The 12,842-nt window shown below is 39.3% G+C and overlaps 1 protein-coding gene across 1 annotated transcript in view; it reads left to right on the top strand.

The window, feature by feature from the left end:
- Positions 1–12,842, top strand: part of CFAP47 (cilia and flagella associated protein 47) — a 258,402-nt gene that overhangs the window by 39,009 nt on the left and 206,551 nt on the right. The window contains exons 25-26 of the mRNA XM_038154900.1: positions 3,267–3,459; positions 4,822–5,031. Coding sequence (XP_038010828.1) covers positions 3,267–3,459; positions 4,822–5,031 — 403 coding nt within the window. The remainder of the gene's footprint in view (positions 1–3,266; positions 3,460–4,821; positions 5,032–12,842) is intronic.

Raw genomic sequence — 12,842 nt, 5'->3', positions numbered from 1 at the left:
ATTTAAAAATGCTGCAGCAGTTATGATAGAGTACGAAACGCTATACTAAACTGCAATGTTTAATTAGATGGAAGAGCTTATGTTGGTGGTAATCATGCTAACTGTTAAAAAAAGTACTCTAAAAATAGAGACTTTCAAGAACTGAAGACATTAATATGGTCCTCTTCTGCTGTTTTATCGTATAATACATTAACAATCTAAAAAATTTTTCGCTGTATCTAATTTTGATATGAAAAAACTTATCTGCAGCAAAGGAAGTTACAAGGAATTTGTGCTCTTGGTTTCCCTTACTGGGAGTTCAGAGGTGCTGGAAGATGTGATGATTGTGTAATGGGCACGAATGACAACTTTGTCACTTTGATGGTGTGGTCTTTTGTTTTTTATTATTTTTCTGCAACGGCAAAATATTTAATAGCTGTGACCTCTAACAAATTCTGTGGAGAAACTGTTGTTTTACTTTTGAGTTTTTCTTTTCCTTTCCTTTTTTTTTATTTTGTAGGATGCCTGTAAGTTCCAGCTGTCTGTGGCTTTTCTGCTTTGAAGTCTGTATTTCTCTATATGCAAATTGTGCAATGGTGCCTATTGGTGCTGAAGGGATATAAATGCAATAACACCTGAATTATCATAAGGTCCAAGGCAACTAAATTAAAAGAGTGCTTTTGGGAGACACATGTAGGAACTGCATAACCAAATACTTGAAACCTAAGAGGGTGAAAAGAGCAGAGGATGTTTTTCCTTTCTTCTCATAAACTCTGAAAAATATATTATAGAGTTAATATTCATGGAGAAGAGGAAATATTTCACATATAATTCTAAAGATTTTGTTAGCCCTTGGCAGGTTTAGATTGACAAATTTTTAAGTACCATCAAATATCCCTAAGGAAAATGTTCACATCTGCTGAACTAGAAATTAGTGGTGGTATATCAGAATGGTAACAACAGCCCAGGCTTTGACAGCAGTCATGAAAGGTGTAAGGAGTAGAAGAAATTCTTGACTTCAGCTGTCAGTTCAGGACATAATTCTTATTAATTTCTAAGTAATTTATTTAACATGAAATATCCTGAAATCACTGGTCCTCGGCATTTCAAACTAATGAACAAATCTTAATAAATGACAGAATTCATGTTTTTTGGTCTTTGTGTCTGTTTAAAATGATCGTGGTATTCCATTGTCCTGGTGTTTGTGCCATAAGCAATAATTTATTGGTTTACATATTGTGTTGAAATTTGGTGTTAGTAAATGTGTGGATCCACACACAGAATGATCAGTGAGGCAGGATAGGCACTGTCTGTTCTGCTCTTTGGGTGAGCCAGGGATTCTCTGGCGTGGAAAGTGTAGATGGAAAGTTTGTGTGAGAAAAGCCTAAGGCTACTATTGCCTAACTTTGAAACGATGGTTAATATGAATATTTAAAAATGTAAGTTAGTGAAAATTGCACATTCTTTGGTACTGACATGGGCTCCTGTACTTTCTTCTTACACTGTGTTCCATCCCTAAGGTATTTATTGGGTATGTCCTTTCACTTTGCCTTTTCATACTTCTGGATAAAAAGAGGACATCAGAAATAGGTTTAGTTACAGCCCAGCTGTAGGACAGGCTGCTACATGGGAGGAGCTTGTACAGAACATCCTTTCTTAAAAGCTTGTAAGAAATACCCTGTTTGGCTCTTCATCCGTCTCCATGACTTTTTTTCTGATGCTTTCTCACCTTTCCTTCATGAAAGGCCTGAGTGCCAGAGGAAGATGTGTTCCTGTTGTATTAAAACTTAGAGGCAGAATCCTTTTAGCCTTCTCAGCAGAATTGTGTCCTAAAGCTGGTTTACATTTAACACAGAGTTAGTCAGATGTTGCAAACAGGGCAGCAGATTCCCCTTGGAGCTGGTTTTCAGTTTGCATTTTCATGCTGGCTGGTTTGAAATGAAGGGATCCACAGGTAAGTTCTGGTGACATAATAATATCCATGATGCTCTTCTGTTGTCACCTCCATTAGGAAATTAGCTCCTACAGGAAGGGAAAAAGACAAAGTACTTTGAAGACACTAGATTTTCTTTTTGCATGTAAGCAGTGACAGCTCTTTCTCAGGCTGTGGAAGTAATGAACTGAGATAATCTCAGCAGACCCTGTCATGTATTTTGTTCTGTGACATGTATGTGTTCATGCAAGCACATAAAATACAATTTTTTTTTTGCTTTCTTAATCATTAGGTGAGGGTGTTTCCATACTGATTAATGGAGGAGAATCAAAGTAAAAGGTGTTTTTTCTCAAAAATTCAAAGATTAAGCTTTTTGACATATTATTGCAGATTTATTTCTAAATCCAGTAGTTTTTTTTCTAGTTTGCCCTCAAAATTGCTGGTTTTGCTAGCTCTTCAGCAGATGAGAATGACTGAGGGTTGGGTAAATGGCACTGCATGGTTTGGAATGTCACTTTCATAGTTTAACAGCTGCAGAAGGAAGTACTTTGTCCCTTGTTTCAGTGAAAAAAAAAAGTGTTTTTCCATCCTGGAGAGAAGTGCCTTGCAGCAGGGAGCAAGGTGCCTGAGCAGGGGCAGAGCACAAGGAAATCTTTATCCCTGCTGTGATCATGCCCAGCTGTGCTGGAGAGAGCATCTGGAGAAGAATATTTGGCCATCCCTTCCCTTTTTTTTTGGTGCACTTGGCAGTATTAGGGTTGCAGTTGGACTTGATGATCCTCAAGATTTTCTCCAGGCTGAATGACTCTGTGGAATGGGAGATGCTCTGAGTGGAGGGTGGAACCTCCTGCTGGCTTGTGTGAGGCTGCCTGGCCACTCTGTAGGTTTGGAGACATCTTTGAAGTGGTGTAATTGCACTCTTGAAAGGTACCAACTTTTCCTTGTCTTGGCAGATGCTTCCAGTGGTTACTCTTTTACAAAATCAGCATTCACTGTGTCAATTAGTGTAATTCAAAGTATGACTGCAATTCTTAAAAGTGTGCTGTTGTATTGATATTATGTATAATGGAATATTAATGCAATGAACTCATTTATTGAAGCTAGAATAAATTCTGACAAGTTAAAAAAATGTGAATTAAAGCAACTGTTCTGAGCTTTCTTAATAAATACTGTTCTCATACAATGTTTAGGTTATGTTAAACTATATTTTGAGAAAGTAAGCAGTACTAAATTAAAAAAAAAAATAATAGCAAGCAAAAGTTCCAACCCCAAACCTCTTACTATAACTCCTTTACATTCCTGTATTTATGGTAAAATATATATATATATATATTTTTTTATACCTTTTCAACAGCTTGTCCTGGGACATATACATCTGAAATAACCTTGCGTCTAAATGATGATCCAGAAGGATACACAATAACATTGTCTGGCATACTGAGGTCACCAAAATTAGATTTTCATCCCCCCTTTTTAATGCTGATGCCAGTTCCTCTGGGTGTGGAAAGTGAAGCAGTCATCACCATCATTCCACAGGATTTTATAAGGTAAAAACCTCAAAGTATATTTATTACAGAAATCCTGAATAATTTTTTGTTTTATTCATTTCTGAAAAAGTGAATTAATATTTATTTGTGAATGTTAGTATTAATTTTATGCTCAGCGGAAGAATCTGTATATTTAAGGGAAAATTAATGTAATTAATATTGTTGAATATTCAACAAGCCCATGTTTTGTCCTCAAACATACCTGGTTCATGAAGTGTCTGTCTTCTGATATCTTCACTCTAGGAATTCATATCAGAAATAGAAAATTACTATGGATAGCAAAAAAATTCAAAGAAGAGACTTACCAGGATTTTTTTTTGTTGTGTTTAGCCAAATGCTAAGGTTTTAAATCTTATTTCTAATTTTTCACATTGTGGTAACATGAAATCTTTCTGTCATTTTATTTTTTCTACTCAGCTGGTTTGAGGTTTAGCTGATTGAACAGTTGGTGGGGTTGTAGTTCTCGCTGGTTTTTTCTTCCTTCTTTCCATGTGAGGTTTTATTGAAAAGGACAGCAGAAATGTTTTAATCCTGCTGCTTGATTTCAATAAGAAATCAATATTTTTTTGTTTGTCTGTGGATCACTCACTTCATCCTGGTACTAGAATTTCAAAGAGAGACATTTTGTAATTTTCATATAATGTAGTATAACTTAGCATGGCAACTATTCAAGTTTTTAAGATTTAGCTTTGCTGTTTGTGATTAGTAAAGAGCAGTAATATTTGTTTGCTATACTTGTGAAGGTATCATTTTGATACTAGAATTACAGCAAAAAACTCCTTTTGTTGTAAATTAATTAAATTGCCTTCAAATTATTATTGCCTTGTGGTGCTGATTTATCAGTGATTTGTGTGTTGTCCGTAGCTCAGTGGTTGGAACTCAAGGCATTCCACATGGTTCTGGACTGACTGCTGTTCTTGTTTCAGAGCTGAAACCTGGAGCTACATAGCTGCATACTGAATATCTTCAGCATCTTCACAAATTTACCCTTAATATTTCTATTCTATAACTTGTTTTAACTTAATTGTGCAGCAGTGCAGTTTAATGAACGCAAGTGAAAGTTTTAAGTTGCAGAAAACTCTTTATGCCTTTTGTAGCACATTGAAGTAGAAATTTTGTTTGGATGTTCAGATATTGTGGGCCAGCATAAAATGTTCAGATACATACAAAGAAAACAAACTAGCATCTAAATGATGGAAGAATTTTATTTTTTGAATTAGTTTCATTTGATTTGCACTTGAGAACTAAAGTTGTTATTCTGTATTCAGTTGTGAAAGAGTTTTGTGAATGTGAGAATCTATGAATTAACTTGATTACTGCAGCCCTGTGACCACAAACACCTACTTTCTATGTTCATCACAGGCCATCACAGATTAGAATTAAACTTCCTGAGCTTGAACTGGCAGATGGAACCAAGACTTGCCCTTTTTCTGTGCAGTTCCTAGAGGGAAAAAATATTGTTCTTTCATCAGATGGCACAGCTAATGAACTGACCTGCCGTATCAGCTTCAGCTCATCTAAGCCAATGTCGTTTCTAGGGGAAATGTTCTTCATTGATCAAGAAGAAAACAGGTAATGTGTGCAATTCAAATTCTCCTGGGGGAGGGTTCCAGGCTGACCAAGTTGGATATAAGACACAGAACTCACGAGAGTTGGGCAAAGGAGCACAAGAATCTGTTATTATCGCTGCTTTTAATGAAGGAATGGGATCACAGTCAGGCTAAGAACGATTTATAGCTAAGCAATAAAGACAATATAGAACTTTCTAATCCAATTGACAGTTGCCACAAAGCTTATTTTGCTTTTGTAACCAATCACCTTCACTTAATTCTGCTGCTCTGCAGATACTTTTATCCAAAGGGCTGCTATTACAGGTTCACAAATGTGCTTCTATTATAACTTCAAACTCTTAACTTGCTCTATACAGTTGTACCCCTACCTTATAAACCCTTCACCATATTATTAATACAGTTCTTTACTTACTTAAGGCATACTCTTACTTACTACTACAGAAACATAAGTTAATGATTTTTCTACTTAATGTCTGTGTAGTTTAGTTTTACATCAGTCCAAGCTTCTTCCAAGGCTGCACATCAAACCCTTCCGTGTCTGTGGAAGTTTCTGTCTTTCCATTTTCCACAAGAGTCCTCTGAAAAAAATGTAAATGGAAGATAGACATTTATTTCTTTTTTCCAACGGAATTACAATTCAAAACTAAAAAATTCAGCTTTGGTCTCTTGGGTAAAATCCCTCAAAGTGTCCTTGTTTCAAGATCTCATTCATATCTGTTGGTAACTCATCTTTGGTTCAGATCTGCCAGGGATGGGATGAGAGGGTGAAAGCAAGATTAAGAAAGAAGGGCGCTGTTGCTGTTAAAGTCATTCCTATATTTAGTATTTTCACTAAAGCAACTCTTTTGAGGGATAAATAATTCCGTCCTGAAGCTTAAAATGGGCTTTTAAATAAATATAAAACTAAATTTTATATAATTTTATGCAAGAGTTATGGATTTTTAAGCTATTGTTGCTCTCTGGGTTAATATTTCATATTTTTTGGTATAGATTGTCAGCCAAGAATCTATTTGTTATTAATTTTGTTTAATTCTAGGCTTTAATCATTGTGTGGGGTGCGATTCTTAAATCTTTGTTAAATCTTGCTGTAATTACAAGAAAAGGATAATTTAAGCTTATGACCAAGTCTGAAATGTAGCTTCTGAGCAGGGACAATATTTAGTTTTAATAACTTTTTATATGATGCACTAGCAGCTTCTCAAACCTTGTTAAAGAGAAATAAAAATTCCTCCAGTGTAATAAAATTTTTCTCTATTTGCCATTGAAAGGAAATAAGGAATATGACCCTCAATGTAAAGGCAAACTGAATGTATTTTTAAAAAAAAGATGGCAAATAAAAGTCATCTAAGTAACCTTAACAGCCATTCCTGCTCATGAGGGTGAAGAAATTTGTGCTCCGGAATGTCAAATCATCCCAGCATTGTTGCTAGGTGTTAAAATGTAGAACTGAAGTATTTGTTAAAGGACAGAACTCATAACAGCAGTTTACTAATGTATATGTGATTTTCTGACACGCAGTTGAGTTGTGGGTGGCTTTAGGAGCAGGTGATATAAAACCTGAGCAAAACTGGGTGAAATAACACAGCACCAGAATTAAAAGAATTATGTGTGTGTCTTTGGTCAGTGTAGGAATATTATTTGTATTGGCTTTCAGAAATTATTTTTATTGTAACCTGAAGTAATTCTTTCCTTCACTTAGAAAAGTCTGAGTAAGCACCCAGTTCTCTAATCCTGACTGTTTCTTTCTTCTGCTAATAAACTCCATGGTGAATCCAAGTCTGGATAACACTGCTAGTATGATTATGTGCTTCGATGTTGCACTCTGTAAAAATATGTAGCTGCAATTTCTTGTTCTCTGCATATCTTCCCCTCATTCCTGCCAGCCCCCATGGGAGCCCCGTGCAACGTGTTCAAACTTCAAACCTGATTCAACCAATTATCTAAGCATTTGGACAATTTTCAAACTGTGTATCTAATGAATGTAAACTGCTTTGTTAATTTGAGCATTTTAGAAAGACAAGATTTCAGGGTCCTCTTTAATAATAAAACAATGAAACTATAACCTTTTATAACACCTATAAAAGCTAACTGGTCTTGAAAACGTTCCTGGACTGTTTAATAGGCCGTGAAATCTCACAGTATCAGTTGCTGGAGATGTATTAATTTGTCAGGTGTTCTCTATATTTCCATTTTCAAAGTGATAATATGTACTTTAAAATGATTTCAACTAAACTTTTGAACTTCAACTCCTATTCTGTATTCTGGGATATAAAATAAGCAAGTCAGGATTTTCAGAGGTTGGTAAAATATGGCTTTCTTACAGCTACTTAGAAAAAAAGCCTTAACTTCTAAGCAGAACTAGTTCTGGGCATAGTTCAAAGCCAGGAGTATTGAGGAGAAAAACACTCCACAGGGGTTGACCCTGGCTGGATGTCAGGCACCCACCAAAGCCTCCCTGTCACTCCCCTCTGCAGCTGGAAAGGGGATGGAAAATATGATAAAAGGTTCATGAGTTAAGAACAGAAGAGAGATCACTCACCAAATACCCTCATGGGCAAAACTCAAATTAGAGATATTAATTAATTTATTACTTAAAAAATCAAAGCAAGATAATGAGAACTAAAATTCAACTTTCAAGACCCCTTCCCTTCACCCCTCCCTCCTTCTGCGCCCTACCTCTTCCCCAGCAGTGGAGGAAAACAGGGAAGGGGGGCTGTGGTCAATTCATCTCACATTGCTTCTGTGCAGGGAGAGGAGTCCTTCCCCTGCTCCACCAGGGGCTCCCTTCCACGGGAGACACTTCCCATGAGCTTCTCCAGTGTGTGTCCATCCCATGGGCAGCAGTCCTCCCCAGACTGCTGCAGTGTGGGTCCCTCTGCCGTGGGGTGCAGTCCTTCCAGGACAGCCTGGGTCCCCCATGGGGTCACAAGTCTCACCAGGAAACCTGCTCCAGGATGGGCTCCTCTCTCCACAGGTCTGCAGGTCCCAGCCAGGAGCCTGCTCCAGCAAAGGAGCCTCCTCTCAGCACCCCTGTGCTCCATTCTGGGTCTCCTCCCTGGGCTGCAGGTGATCTCTGCATGCCTGTGCCCTGCTGGGCTGCAGGTGATCTCTGCATCTCTGTGCCCTGCTGGGCTGCAGGTGATCTCTGCATCTCTGTGCCCATCCTGGGCTGCAGGTGATCTCTGCATCTCTGTGCCCATCCTGGGCTGCAGGTGATCTCTGCATCTCTGTGCCCATCCTGGGCTGCAGGTGATCTCTGCATCCCTGTGCCCATCCTGGGCTGCAGGTGATCTCTGCATGCCTGTGCCCTGCTGGGCTGCAGGTGATCTCTGCATGCCTGTGCCCTGGGCTGCAGGTGATCTCTGCATGCCTGTGCTCTCCTGGGCTGCAGGTGATCTCTGCATGCCCGTGCCCTGCTGGGCTGCAGGTGATCTCTGCATGCCCGTGCCCTCCTGGCTGCAGGTGATCTCTGCATGCCTGTGCCCTGCTGGGCTGCAGGTGATCTCTGCATGCCTGTGCTCATCCTGGGCTGCAGGTGATCTCTGCATCTCTGTGCTCTCCTGGGCTGCAGGTGATCTCTGCATGCCTGTGCCCATCCTGGGCTGCAGGTGATCTCTGCATCCCTGTTCCCTGCTGGGCTGCAGGTGATCTCTGCATGCCTGTGCCCTGCTGGGCTGCAGGTGATCTCTGCATGCCCGTGCCCTGCTGGGCTGCAGGTGATCTCTGCATCCCTGTGCTCTCCTGGGCTGCAGGTGATCTCTGCATGCCTGTGCCCATCCTGGGCTGCAGGTGATCTCTGCATCCCTGTTCCCTGCTGGGCTGCAGGTGATCTCTGCATGCCTGTGCCCTGCTGGGCTGCAGGTGATCTCTGCATCCCTGTTCCCTGCTGGGCTGCAGGTGATCTCTGCATCCCCGTGCCCTCTGCAGGGGCACAGCTGCCTCACCAGGCACAGCTGCCTCACCAGGGTCTCGCCAAGGGCTGCAGGGCAATCCCTGCTCTGGTACCTCGAGCGCCTCCTGCTCCTCTTTCTGCACTGGCCTTGGTGTCTGCAGGGGTGCTCCTCTCACTGATTCTCACTCTTCTCTGCCTGCAATTACATCTGTGCCATAACTTTTCAAAAAATTCCTAAGTATATTATTCTAGAGGTGTTGCCACCATTTCTGCTTGGCCCAGCCTTGGCCAGTGGCATGTCAGTCTGGGGGCTGGCTCTGATGGAGGTGGAGGAGGTTTATAGCAGCTTCTCAAAGCCACCCCTGTAGCTCCCCTCACTGCCAAAACCTGGCCATACAAACCCAATGCACTTAGGCTCTGTACTAATTTGCTTTTCTAAATTCAGGTCTAAAATGTCAGTAGGATTGATTCACATAGCCTGTACTTAGTCCTAAATAATTATGACTTTTGCTTTAAAACAGAGTGAATGTTGGCTAGAGAAGAGATAATGTTGGATTTGGCTGCTTTACAGAAAACATTTGAAATATGACAGGCAATCATTTTTTATAATAAAGCAATATTAAATGTAACTATAAAAGAAAACTGAAGAGATACATCAAATTATTATTATGCAATAATTTACTGTGTGCACAGATTCCATTAAATGGAACATATGAAAATGCATTAATGTCAAATAAATGCATAAGTGCATGATTCTAATATTACTTTAAATCTTTATACTTTTTTTTTTTGCTTCTTTGAATCTAAAGCGGAAGAATTGACTCTTCCTTATGTAGGACTGATAGGAATTCAGAAGTAAAAGTTAATATAAAATCGAAGGATTTCTGGAGCAAGCATTTAATAAATGGGAGAAATATTTAGCTATGACATATATTTTGAAAAAAAACCCCTCTGCGAACATGGTATGTTTATATATTTGTTCTCTGATTATTGTTATTATATATTTTAATTTGATGATTATACAAACAGTTTAGCAGAAAAGAAATTCTTCTGCCATCTTGATTGAAATAACATTTAACTTACTATTTCTGAAAATAAGTAGTAAACAGGCAATCAAAGAAAATCAAAGAAAATGGCAGCAAAATATACTGAAATCCCCACTGTGGCATGGATAGGTTGGTGTGTCATTGGTGACACAAGTGTGCTGAAGTCTTTTCCTCCCATGTTCTACAGCTCTCCCTTCCCTCTCCCTCTACCACTGGGAAGCCATGGAAACTCATGAAATTTCTGAATTTATTAATGGCTGGAACTTCAGGAAGAGAGAATGTCAGGGAATGTAGCTTCTAATAACAATATGATAGCGCTGAGACACAGTCACTAACTCAATTATGGATTGGTTCCAGTTGTTTTGATAGTCCATCAGATCTCAGTGTCTCACAGGGGAAAACATTCCCAGTGCTCTTGGGAAGCATGTCCAAAGCATCCAGCTCTTTAATAGGCACTGCTGGCGAATGTCAAATCCATGTTTTCTGCTGGCATGCCTGGGAGAGCAGGAGCTGTCAATTTCTTTCAATATCATTCACATTTCATGAGGAAGCAGGGAGCTGGGAAACATTGGAGTTCTTGATATTTGCATGCTGCTTTGCAGCATTCATCTGACCTAAGAATATGTTGGCATTTTACCTCACATAGTTGGGAGTGCTTTTGAAAACAAGGATGGTCCAAACCCATTAATCACTCTGTTCTTTTCTGTGCTTGTGGCTTTCTGCCATTGTGATGGTCCCTGACAGCTGAAGCATCTCTTATTCAGGAATTAAATGCTAATGTCACTGCTGCTACTAGGAAAAAAAATGTGGCTGCTTTCCCGGCTATAAGTCTTACATAGAGCATGAAATTATGTGTCAGCCACTATTCATTGTTGTATTATGTTGGTTGCTGGGGAAGCCTGAGCTCCTGCTACAAAGCATAAGGACCCTTCAGTGTGGGGGAGCTGCTTATTTGTGAATAATGGCAGAGCTGGCATGGGTCATCTTTTCCTCTTTCTTCCAGTTCCATCATCTCTGAATCTGTTCTAGGACTTTTGAGGGGAGGGAGAAGGGCACATCTTTATTGATATTTAAATTGCAGCTTCCCAGCATCTATTGTTCTTTATTCTTAAAGATCTGTAAAATGCCACGCTCTTAGGTAAGGTTTGCTTTTGTCACTAATCACTTCTGCAAGCAATTTGTTTTGTTTCCTAAACTAGCAGTGTGAGTTTTTCTTAAATATTTTTTTTTAGTTTGCACAAATGATGTTGCTACAGGTATTTGTTAGTTAGATGCTAATGGATTTGGATATTTTTCTCATTAGAAATTTAGTGATATTCAGCATCTCTTAATGAATGCTATTGAAGAAGGGTTATTTAACTATGCCTACATATTTAGAACATTTGGGGTACACGGATACAAAAAAAATCACTTGTTTTGTCGTTAGGAAGCACCTGAAATGCTATAGAGCAGATTAAAATAGATAAATATACTTTGATTTGGCTTCTTTTGTCTTTCCACAAACATAAAAACAAACAAATTAATGAATAAACCTCCCTGAGTTACTTTAAGAGAAGTGAAGGAACTTCTATATAAGCTGTGTTTTACAGGATTGAATGGTATTTTTTTGTCATCACAGTTGGAGCTTTGCTTCTGGTGCTCAGCAGGTTTCAGATGTTGGTAAACACAATATATTTAAAGGCCATTCTCCTTTTCTGTGTTCTTTGGAAATACACATCAGGGAATAAACACTGGAGGAGCAGTGACAATGATGGTTCATGTAGATAACAAGTTTTTTACTTGCATTAGTAAGCATTATAAAACCAAATACACTGAATAATTGAACGTATTTAGTGACTTCACATTTGCTAACAGTACCTTTCATTCCAATAGAACAATACAGACTTTTTTGATATTTGATTAAACTCTGCTGCGAAAACAAAATAAATATGTTGTACAAGACTTTTGTAACATCATTTCCTTAATGATGTTGTAAGTAAAGGTCAGTGGTACGAGCTGTTTTACATGTACAGAATGCACATGTCTTTGCAATCTCTCGTCTGTATTTGTATGCTAGCGTGCATGCTTTTCTGTCTGGTGCCCTCTGACTCAGTTCCTCAAAGGCATATCATAAATAGTTAGCTCCTAGCACCTTCACTTTTCTGCCATGTGTCCTTGTGAATGGAGTGGTGTTACTTGAATCTCAGATGAAATTTTTGGGTACAGACTCATTCTTGAATTTTGTTTCAAATAGCACTTCTGGGAAAATGCTGTAATAAAGTACTTACTGATGATAAGTGTGCAGGTGGCCAGTAAGTGAGTTGATGTTTATTATTACATAATGCCTAAGGTTAGAATGATCTTCCAGAGATCATCTTGTCCCCTGTTCAAGGAATCAACTCCATTGCCCAGTTGATTTTTTTAGTATCTTCGAGGATGAGACTCCATAACTTCTCTGGGCAGACTTTTCCAATGTTTAGCCACAGTCATGGTTGTGGTTTTGGTTTGTTTTTTTCTCTTATGATGAGATAGAATTTCCTGTATTTAAATTTGTACCACCGCATTTTGTGGTCTCCCTAAGCATTGCTGAGAAGAGTGTCCTTCTTCCTTACTCCCTCCCGTCAGATACTTGTGCACATCGACAAGATCCTCTTGAGCCTTCTTTTCTCTCAGCTGAACACTCACACCTCACAGCTGAACCCCCACACAAGAGCTTCTCCAGTCCCTTCTCCATCCTTCACTCCCGACCTCCACCATCTCCTGCGCACTGCAGCCACCCTCATCCCTATGGTCAATATCAGCTGCAGAATCAGTTGCTGCCTTGCAGGATCCATCCCCTCCTCCTCAATCTGTGCATGGGTGTGTTCGTGTTCTGCTGTGTTCCACAGCAGCCAA

This window comes from Motacilla alba, chromosome 1, assembly GCF_015832195.1.
Source record: "Motacilla alba alba isolate MOTALB_02 chromosome 1, Motacilla_alba_V1.0_pri, whole genome shotgun sequence".
NCBI lineage: Eukaryota > Metazoa > Chordata > Aves > Passeriformes > Motacillidae > Motacilla > Motacilla alba.
This window is presented reverse-complemented; position numbering and strand designations above follow the sequence as displayed.